Raw genomic sequence first — 12,003 nt, 5'->3', positions numbered from 1 at the left:
GTCCACAGTCTTCGAAAACTACTAAGATCAGTAGAAGCTGTATTGAATGTTTTCCCCCTTGGCAGGGATTTCGTTGTAGAAAACAATTACATTGTATATGTACATTCCTCAAACCTCACAACATAAGAGGGGCTAGCTAAGAAGAAATTCTTGTATTCCTTTATAGTCCGATTCCATGATGTTTCCAGTGAAACCAATATTGAGTGTTTAAGTATCAAATGAATTTAAAGAATAAATGACACAACAAAGGCTCCAAAATTGACTCTGGGAATTTGATTGATCGCTGGCAAGATCTTATTCATGCTGCCACCTTCAGCACAAGTCTACATAACTTGCCTCTTCAATGCAATCCTTCAGACAACTTTGTACCAGATGGAATGGAAGGTATCAAAATTTACTATCATCTTAAAGCCAGGTAAGTTTGTCAACAAACTGGCTTCATACAGACCAATAAGTTTGCTTCCACTTCTTTCTAAAGTTTTTGAGACTCTTCTATTGGGGATTACAGCTAATCTTAGTGGAGTACAGCATTTTCCCAGATCACCAATTTGGTTTTGAATGTGGTCATTCAACCACTGATCAAACCATAGAGTTGTTAATATCATCTACGGCTGTTTGGGAAGAAAAAAATACTATTCAGTGACTTTTTTAGAAGTTCAACAAGCTTTTGACAAAGTTTGGCTACCTGGACTCCTCTGCAAATTAAAGTTTAGCTTCCCTCAAATATTCTTTTTGGTACTGTTAAACTACCTACATGGTCCTTTTACTCAAGTGAGGTGTAACCAGAAGCTATAATGTATTTGATCTTTACAGCAGACCTTACCAGTCCAAACTGTGCACAGTTGCGTCCTTTGCGGACAATACAATAATCTTGATGATTGACAACAAAGCAGGCCTGACCTCCAGGAAGCTACAATCTCCTCTAGACCTTATTGACAAATGAATGTGGAGATGGAAGAAAAGGGTGAATTCAGGTAAGTCAGATCACACAACATTCACCATGATGAGAGATTGTTGCCCTCAAGTCTATCCAAACAATACAGATATTCCTGCTGTGAATAGTTCTATTCCTAGGTATGCACCTTGATCGTTATTGCACCTGAAGAGATCATATGAAAGAGAAAAAGAAATAACGAAACATGAGATTCATGCTATTGCACTGGCTGTTAGGCAGGAATTCTAAGTCAAATAAATCATCCAGTATATAAAATGTTCCTAAAACCAAAACACTTCCTCTTTAAGTTGCAAATACAACGAGATTAACCTTACCTATAGATCTCCCACGTACAAAAGTACGGAGATTAAGCAGTAATTACATATCACGGCAAAATACAAGATAACCATTTAGCTATGAACTGTTGTATAACAATGTACATGTTATGCCGGATGAAGGGGCTTCATGTCCTGGATCTATATGATTATTGACGAGACTCAATATAAACTATCTTTGACAATACAAGTTATGCATTATAATTGCTCATTATGTCAATAATCTATTGACATCGGTATTATACTGACATCCAAACATTCTGGTTGTCAAGACTTATTATTGTTATCTTATTTGTTTACTCATTTATTAGTACCGTTTTATTCTCTCAATATTTCCTTAACTTTAACTATGTTATTCTTGTCTGGTTTGTTATTATTCTATTTCTTTTATTGTTACTAATATCGTACTATTCTATTGTAATAATGTTACGTAAACCTGCCTGAGGTGCGATACATTCTGCGATATTTCTACCTAATGAGTACTGTCCTTACATAAGTAAATCCCTCATTCGACTTACTTGTGGATTCGAAATGGTTTTTTTTTTTTTTAGAAAACCGATTGTAAATAAAATTAATTTGAAAAAAATTATAGTTTGTTAATATATTTATTTATGTGTGTGTGTGTGTGCGTGTATATATATATATATATATATATATATATGTCTATTTATTTTGTTGGCAGTTCTGAGTTGTTAGAAGTATTAGTTTACAGCTGCTTTTAGTTGGATTAAATTTTGGTTAAGAATGGCTGCTTCTAACGTCTCAAGGGCAGTAGTTAAGCGACAAGTAAAGCCCTTATTATCATTAGATCGACAAGAAGCCAGGAAAAGGGTGATCAATTTGTATAGAGCATGGTACAGACAAATTCCATATATTGGTAAGTTATTCATTTTTGTTTGTTTTATTAGATAACGAAGACAACTTTATAACATTAGATAGGTTATATAAGATATTTTTCATTTATTCCTTATTTTAATTATTTTTACTGGATGTTGAAGTATAGTGATTAAGTGAGGAATGTTGTCACAAGACGGAGTAACCTTTAGTTGAAGGTTAAAAAACAATTCAAAATAACCTAGAAATTTTAGCTGAAATGTAACCTCTTTAAAAAAAATGTGCAAAAATTCACCCCTGATTTTCGTAATATCAGTTTTTATAATATTGTATACTGTTTTAATCTTAATACTTTCTTGTCACATAAAGTAAAAAAACTATTTTAACCAGATATGTTATGAAGTGTAGTAAACTAATATACTTAGTTGCCGAAAAATAAAATATTGTAAGTAAACTTGCATGTTTACAAATTTTTTTTTTTAATTTGCGACTAGGAACAAAAAAAGAAGAAGAAAGCCCATTAACATATGTTTAATTGTAATAGAAAGCCAGCCATGATTAACCTTGTAATTTTCCACAACTACAATATGTCCACATCATATTCCATGCTTAAGCTATAAGCTTGTTTGATAAAGTTTATCATGTAAATATAAGAAGTAAATATTTTATAATATAAATAAATAAGGTAACCTTTTGTAAGTAGTAGCAGTAATGTCAGCAGTGAAAATGGTAACTGATTGTGTAATATTAAATACACATTTAATAGTACATGGCAATTTCATTTCCCTGTAGCAATTTATAGCCTGGTGTCCAAACATACTTAGAGCATTCTCAGGCTGACATGTATATCTAGAAATGTTTTAACCCATTTTTATATTCTGTTGTTTGTTTATAAAATTATTATAAATAAATATGCAAACATAATTGTTTATTATAATTTTTGCGATCATGCGATTGCAAGTTTCATTTGCAGTATTTTTAAATTGTTTCAAAGTACTTATTTGTAAGCCACTAGTCATGTTCAGTGACAGAAATTACTTGTTTTATAATCTGGTTAATGCATAGTAAAATAAATCTTTTAAACCAACACTAGAAAGATGTTGTTACTTATAATTGATTTGTTAATCATTATGCCAAATATAGTTAGACTGTTTAAATATTAAATTGTTTTTAACTACTTTATTTCAAATTAAATAAAAATAGTGTTTTCAGAAATCTTTTAAGAGTTAATGAAGATGACTAGACTGAGTAACGAATTATATAATACCTCAGAAACTAGCAGCACAATTTACTATATAATGTAGTGAAGGAAGGATGTTTATTTTTATATCAGATGTACTTGAAATCCTTAAGGTTGAAGCTCCACTTTTTTGATAGGTTACTATGAGTCACCTACCTATACTCCTGAAGTTTCATTATTATAAAAATTAAAAGCAAACAAGACAAGATTTTTTGGACAAACAATTGATAGACCTTAATGATAGTGGCTTATTGATCATGAAGTGTAAGATGGTTAAACAAAAAAAAAAAAGGAGAGAAGGGTGCATTATTCTGGTTAAGGAGTCTGTAATTTTTTGTAGCGGAGTAAATATAGTACAGAGAGAGACTGGTAAAGTGGGACTAGTGCTTTACATGAATGAAAAGGAAAGCATTAAAAAAGTGAAAGCCCATAGACTGACCACTAATAACTATAAATATAGAGGAAGAGAAGTAGCTTATTTTACAAATTGCTAGGTATGCTCTTTATGATCAGATTGCAGAAATCAATAATGAATTATTTGAAAAATTGCTATTAACAATTGATGAAGCTACGGGCACTGTAATTTTGATAGTTGTGAATGGAAGAGCTGAAAATTCATGTGTTGCGAAAGAACTAGGTGTAGGAAATTTTTGAAAGAATGTAAGGCGTAAAAATTGAGAATGACTTATATAAATATTGTACAAGTCATTCTAGAATGACTATACATAATTTTTAATTTTATACAAGATTCTGTCCAAGAGTGCTCACTGGTATATTGTATAATTGTGTCTAAATGTGTCCCAGACACATTTAAGTTATGGGGGGGGGGCTGCTTTGGATTTTGATCATCTCATAGTTGTAATGACATGGATAGTGTTAGAATAAAAAATAATAATGGAGATAACAAGTAGAATTAAAATAAGATTTTAAATAATTTAAAACTGGTTATAAAATAAGTAGTGCATTTATACTTAAAAGATTTATATGTCAAAGAATTATACTTCAGTTTCTTCTGAAACTGAAGTATCTTTTTCTCCAAAAAACAAGAATTTTTTTGGAAAAATACAGTGAAGCTTCAATCACAAAACTCATTCAAATGGAATATCTGTAGTAGTCAAGTGATTTGGAGGATTGTTGGATCACCATTTGGAATAGCCTGAAAACTTTCACAGAAGAGGTTTGTAAAAGTCTTAGGATGGGAATGGCCATAGAAAAAATAGATTTGTGGTTGTACATAAAACAAAAAGTGGAAATAAAGAAACAGTTGTGGCAGAAGTTTCTTGCAACTGAAAGCCGAGATGACTGTGAACAGTATAAGAACTAAACCAGAGAGTAATGGCTAATTATGTTGCTAATCAAGATACTTGGAAGGATTTTGGGAAGCACTCTGAAAACGACACTGAAGGATAAGAAGCTTTTTTTGTAGGACTGTGAAGAACCTTTGGAATGATAAGACATGCTCTCTTAAATTTATTACAGAAAAATATGGGAGGCTATTCTCACTGTAGAGTGACTGAGCTAATACTTTTTTTTTTTATTTACTGACAAGGTTATAAAAAAATTAAGAAGTATGACAGCTTTCAGGTCCACTTATATTCCAATACTGCTCTACTCTGGTAAACCTAGACACTATCTGAGTTAAGTAGAAACAAATTGCAAGTCCAGGAGATGTGATTTCAAGACCAGATAAGATCATCAGGGGTTGTATACATATCTATATATTTATACATACATACGCCCTTCTTGTTTGCCTGCTGCATTTTCTATATATTACATAAATAAAAGAAAGAAGTCAGGTCAGATATAAACATTACTAACCTCCTAAATTGCCTTTTACGTGAACATACTTTTGAAATAAATGCATAACTGCAATTATCTATGCTTTCTAACCGAAGAATAACAATGAAAATAATTAGCAGTAGCTGACAGATTTTTCTACTGATAGTAATACTTATTTAACTTGGGAAAAATTAAATGTTTTTTCATAGATACAAATTCATACATATATGAGCTGTAAATCTGCCAATAAAAAAGTACATTAAGCATTATTTTATAGTGTAATGAATTTTTAATGCTATTCATTATATTGATTGATAATAAGAATGATTCGTTCACTTGAGGTTAAATAGAATTAGCACAGAAGAGGTGATCATAAGTTTTAGTTTGTTTTTATTACTTACTAGTGTTTGTTCTTTTTTTAGTTCAGGACTTTGATATACCAAAATCAATAGAACAATGCAGAGAAAAACTGAGAAGTGAATTCGAAAAGAATCGTCATTTAACTGATATAAGAGTAATTGATATGAAAGTTGTGAAGGTATTTTTATTAAATATTTTTTTATGTGACAATTTGGCTTTTAATACTTTGTATCTGCGCACACACACACACACACAGTTTTATTTGTGCTCCTTTTAATGTAGACTTAGTCCTTTGATTAATACTTAGTGGCTTAAGTGAAAGAACCTTCAAAAAATTTCTATAATGATTTCTTCCATTTATTTAATCCACCAACCTAAATAAATTTTTGGGTCTTTTTTGGTTTTCCCCTTGTTTTTCTTTTTACATTTTGTATTAGTAATTGCTCATGTTATAATTATAAATATAATCTAACCAAACTTAACCTACGTCCTACGTTTGCTAATCTTGACTAGCGAGCAAAGCGAGTGTAGGTTAAGTTTGGTTACATTATATTTATAATTTCTCTGCAAACACCTCGAAATACCATATAATTATAACATGAGTAATTGCTAATACATAATGTTAAAAAAAAACCGTTGGGGTAGAAAAAAAAAGACTCAGTTTTTTTTATTTTTTAAACAATGTAAAATATTTAATGTAGTGCGCAAAAGAAACTTTAAGTCTGCTAATGATAGTTTGCACAGAATTTTCTTTTTATTAGACTAGAAAAAATCACTTTAGACAATTATTGGATGAATTATTTTTTTTAAAAATCACATATTGATATATGTAATCTGTTTCTAACAGAAATCCATAGCCGTGTTCATGCAATTTTTTTTTGTGATATTAAATCACTATTTAAATAATCTGTTCAAATTAATGATAAAATCAAATAGTATTTGTATATGGATGGTTTTTTAAAAATATTTTTTGTAGTGAGTTCTTTGCAAAACTATGTTTTGTAATTTGTGTACAAAATAAAAATACCAAATAAATAAATTATTATTCATTAATTATTGAATTAAACTATTTTCAAATATTAATATAGCTTATCTGGAGGTTTTTTTATAATTATTTCTCATTATTTCCTTGTATCTAATGGCTTTCTTCAGCACTGTGAAGAGATCCTTTTTAAATTTTATTTAAATGAAGATCTCTAAAACAATATTGAATATTGTTAATGAGGTCATCAATCCATAATGACCTGCTCTCATCAGTGCATTTCTGAGACTAGATAGTTTAGAGCAAAATTAAATATATATAAATAACATTTTTTTGACATCTGTTCTACAGTATTATCTCTCATAACATTAACATTATTTTCTTGGTTGCCATATTTAAGCCTTATTAAGTACTTAAAAAAAGTTTTTAGTATAGAAAAACAAATTTTCTTTCATATTGACACTTATGATTATAAAACTATTGAATTTATTAGTCTAGAAATAGCGGCTAAGATAGAAATAATTTTTGTCAGATATAAACATATTCTTAATTAGTTTTATTTCATCCCAAGCATTATTTCAAAACAAATCTTTTTCATCAAGCTATATCTAATGTAAGTTCACAATCTCCTTTACTGATCATTATGTATGTGATATTATAAATTGAATTTAGTTTTATTGTATTGCTTCTTGATGTTAGCACAATTCTAAACAATTATTTTTTATTTATTTCTCATTTATATATCACGTTAAACTCATCTTTTCTTATTACTGTTTTATTTACAGTAACATTTACAGTAAGTGGTGTTATTATGCTAGTTGGGATTTTCATATACCATTTGACATTAACTTATTATAAACTGCTATTCTGTTTTATTTTTTAATACTAAATTGAATTAAAAGGTATTACATAATGTGAAAATTCATGTTATTACAAAATTCAATATCTCTCCTTGCTTCCATCTATCAATAATGTTTTTAAACATTCTGATCCACGTTGAGGTGATGGGATCATATTACTCGTCTTAATTTTAAACCATTATAAATAATTTAAAAATATTTTCAAATAAGTGTCTAAAAAAAGTTTGTGCTCTAGGAGATTCAAGTTGAAAATAATTCTATTGGGAAGAATTAATTCATTTCAGAAGAATTAAATGTAGAAAACTGAAAAATAAGTCGCAGTTTGCTAACAGAAAAGTTCAGAAAATAAAAAACTACTTATCTTTTAAAAAAAGGACTGAGATCTTTAAAAATTTGACATTTAATGAGAAAAAATTCACAAGAACTAAAAACTGAGTGTTGTATCTTTTTTTTTTTTTTGTCTTCAGTCATTTGACTGGTTTGATGCAACTCTCCAAGATTCCCTATCTAGTGCTAGTCATTTGGTTTCAGTATACCCTCTACATCCTACATCCCTAACAATTTGTTTTACATATTCCAAACATGGCCTGCCTACACAATTTTTTTCTTCTACCTGTCCTTCCAATATTAAAGCGACTCTTCCAGGATGCCTTAGTATGTGGCCTATAAGTCTGTCTCTTCTTTTAACTATAATTTTCCAAATGCTTCTTTCTTCATCTATTTGCCGCAATACCTCTTCATTTGTCACTTTATCCACCCATCTGATTTTTAACATTCTCCTATAGCACCACATTTCAAAAGCTTCTAATCTTTTCTTCTCAGATACTCAGATCGTCCAAGTTTCACTTCCATATAAAGCGACACTCCAAACATACACTTTCAAAAATCTTTTCCTGACATTTAAATTAATTTTTGATGTAAACAAATTATATTTCTTACTGAAGGCTCGTTTAGCTTGTGATATTCAGCATTTTATATCGCTCTTGCTTTGTCCATCTTTAGTAATTCTACTTCCCAAATAACAAAATTCTTCTACCTCCATAATCTTTTCTCCTCCTATTTTCACATTCAGCGGTCCATCTTTGTTATTTCTACTACATTTCATTACTTTTGTTTTGTGTTGTATAATTTATTATTTAGCTATAGTAAGAACTTTAAGTAATAAATATTCCCAACATATCTGAGCAAAAACAACTACTATACTAGTCCATGTGATTTTGCACAAATGTGAAAATGTGTAACTTGTTACTCATTTTCACATTGGTTAAGATGTGATCTTACCCAATGATTACTGGAGTTATATTATTATTGCTATATACATATCTATAATGTAGTTTACAATCAGTTGGTGACTTGTTAAGAAATGGGTACCATGATTTGACTTCAGGAAAATTTCAACATATCTTTGCGTTTCACATTCCCCAGACCCCAAAACCACTTTAGTTTAAAAGTTTATATATACATTTATGTATCTGTATTTATACGTATTTCACTTTCTTGTGGACAAGGTAACTGCTGTAACTTTGTGCCATTCACTTTCAAATTGATATATAAAATACAACAACCCAAAATCTTGATTGAGTTTGTTAATGGACAAAATCGCAGACCATGGGGGTGAAAATGGGGGAGGGCTTTTGTGAAAAAAAACAAAATTTCGCTACAGTTTTCTTATTAAGTAAAATATCAAATTTGTTTAAAGTTCCTACTATTCTTTGGATAAGGGCCTAAAACTTATCTAAGTGAAGTTTTTTTTTATATCACCAACCATTGGCCCAGGGGGTTGAAAAATGGAGTTTCGAAGACGAAAAAAAAATCATACCTCCCTTAATAGGCACAGTATCGAATTGGTTTAAAGTAGTCGTTAGTTCTCTAAACATTACCTAAGACTTTTGTCTGAAAAAATTTTTGATATGATCAAAATGTCGCTGGAATTGTAAAAATATGGGGCTTGTCGTATGTTAAAGATGTGAAACTTTTTTCACATGCAACCATTGTTGAGTAAATTTGAACTTTTTCTTAGCTTTAAGGTGGAAATCATTTCTATCCCCTACTTAGCACTGGTGAAATTTACCTCCGTCTTCTGATGTGCTGATTTTTTTTTTGTGATTATGGGGTAAAAGTTCAATGACAAATACAAGTGTTTTGATAAGAGAAGCATTCAAGTTGTAGGTGATACAAGCTTGTAGATGTATTTATTTTGGTTATAATTGATTATAAAGCTCACAAATCTATTTGTACTTGATTAAACAAATTGGTTGCAATACTGTCTATTAACATACTGTCACGTGTTCGTGGCTCAATCAGGATATTGAGAGGTTAACAATTGAAAATGTTTGTATAATTACAATTTATTAAGAACATAATAAAATAAGACAAATCAATAATAATAATAATAAACAGTGATTACATATTTAAAATAATCGTTAGGATTTATATACAGGTAGTTAATATTGAAAACCAGAATTCAGTCCCACTGACAAAAGAAATTAGCATGACTGCTAGTCTTAACACTTTTAACCACTACTCTCGTATTAACAACAATAGATAAGACAAGTATAAAGTTCTTTTATAGCAAATAACTTTGCTGTTCACAAATAAAACTACCCTAACAATCTATGAATGAAATTTAGTAAATTATCAATTTCTTGTGATGTCACCATAATCGCTTTGAATGTGTACGCGATAGAAATTTGCTCCTTCATTAACTCCCATAATAACTCCTCGCAGGATACTCTCGCCTCAAACTCACATAATCACTCCTTGCTTAGAACTCTCCCGCAGACTGACTGTCAACTGGTCTTCCCCAGAGTATTTTTACTCCTATCCTCTTTACCTGCAGGACTGGACCCAACTTGAAGCGTGAGAATGATTGATCACATTTTCCCATGAGATTCCTACTCTGGTCTGGTAACCCTTCTCATAGAACAACATCTGTTTAGGTGTGTCAGTGGGCAGTATTACAAATGACAATTGTTAAATGGACCTGTTATCTTAACCAAAAGTGTCTCTTTTAGCCCCTTTCTGTATTCCTCCCATTGTTATATTTTCTACTACTTTCTTCTTAATTGGCAGGAACCTGTTACTCAGGTCCATTATACTGGTCTTGTTACAATACTTATTTAAAAAAACAAATTGACATTTTAAATTATACTTATAATTTTTTAAAAATTACAATAAAATTTTACTGCTGTTTCAGGGTCAGATTGATTTACAGGAATGTGTTCATATATGGAAGCAATCCTGTCATATAATGCAGTTCTGGAAAGATACAGTTGAACCAAAACCAAAAGATTTCTTATCAAAATTTATTTCTGGGGCAGAGTAAAATTTTAGTTATTAGATATTTTGTTATTTAATAAGAATTATGTTAAAAAATGTGATCATATTGAATAGAAAAAAAGAATTTAGAGTAACTACTAGTTAATTTTTAAAATTTGAAGTAATAAATTTGTTTTGTTTTCTTCATTTGCTTTTGCTTTTTATTTGTTATACCTCTTTATTTTAAAATTTTATATATTTGCTGTGTGATTCTTCTGGGACAATTTTTTGTTTGTTAATAAATGGTCAAAATTGCAAGAAAATGAACATTATAAGTGAATGAGATATTAACATTATTGACTGTAATTTCATTATATGAGTGGTCTGTTCTTTTATAATAACAGATGTATCGTAGCATGGGATTTTAGTATTGAAAGCTTATGTATCAAAGTAATAACCAACTATATGTTTTATCATCATTATTTGTGCTACTTCAACAAGAGTTTACATAGATGTGGGTTGCAATTGTTTTGGATTCAATACTAAGGGAATTTTTTGTTTATTAAGATTAACATTTAATTAGATCTATCTTCTTTGTGTCCCTGTTCATTCAGATGTGGTCAATGTTTATTAACACATTAATTTGAATAAATGTGTTGGAGCTAACATGCTGCTGCTGACTATGGCTTTAAAGTGTATGCTTACATGATTCGCATCAAGAAGCCCTCCTAGATTTTCACTGACATAGGTTGTATAATAATGGACTCTGAAATTTGATACTTAAAATTGGATTACCAGACTTGTGCGTTGGTACATTGTAACTTGTCTTCATATAACATGAGGAAGGTCCTGTAAGAACATAGATGATTAAATAGCCCGTGAAAATTGGTGCCAGCACAACAGCCAAAATAAAAACTTGACTGAAACCCTTGTTAATATCAAGAAAATCAAGTGTCTTCTTGATTATTTCAATAATGGAAGTATTTGTGTTAATACAACATTAGTTTTATAGTACACTGACAAATTGACAGCAACTAAGTTAAAAACATCAACAATAATGACAGAGTTAAAACTGTAATCATTTGATAAAAACTTAGTCTGACAGTAGCAGTCATACATAAAGAGTCTAAGTAAATTCTCAACCAGAGTAGGAAGAGTAATTTTTCAATAAGATTAAAACAAGAAAAATAACAAGTTCTACTGCTAATAATAATTTAGATATTATTTTTTATCAGTTCTATTCTAACCAAATGCATGGATCCTCTGATAGGTATTTAACATTGAAACATTTACATATTTAACATTGTTACATATACTCAACATTGTAAGAATATAACTCACATTTAGTCCTTGTATATTTCTTTATATCGTGTTACACATTTTTTCACAGAATGCTGCTTGGCTGCAGTAAAACTCTTCTA

The 12,003-nt window shown here is 29.9% G+C and overlaps 1 protein-coding gene across 1 annotated transcript; it reads left to right on the top strand.

Annotated features, from left to right (window-relative positions):
- Positions 1–1,952: 1,952 nt before the first annotated feature.
- On the top strand, positions 1,953–10,789 carry ND-B14 (NADH dehydrogenase (ubiquinone) B14 subunit). The gene is made up of 3 exons (XM_075364176.1): positions 1,953–2,146; positions 5,545–5,660; positions 10,521–10,789. Exons 1-3 carry the CDS (start codon positions 2,014–2,016, stop codon positions 10,647–10,649), a joined length of 378 nt encoding a protein of 125 aa, XP_075220291.1. The 5' UTR covers positions 1,953–2,013; the 3' UTR covers positions 10,650–10,789.
- The last annotated feature ends 1,214 nt before the right edge of the window (positions 10,790–12,003 follow it).

Source organism: Lycorma delicatula, chromosome 4 (assembly GCF_047948215.1).
Source record: "Lycorma delicatula isolate Av1 chromosome 4, ASM4794821v1, whole genome shotgun sequence".
In the NCBI taxonomy this organism is placed as follows: Eukaryota; Metazoa; Arthropoda; class Insecta; order Hemiptera; family Fulgoridae; genus Lycorma; species Lycorma delicatula.
Note: the sequence above shows the minus strand (reverse complement) of the source record. Positions and strands in the feature narration are given on the sequence as shown.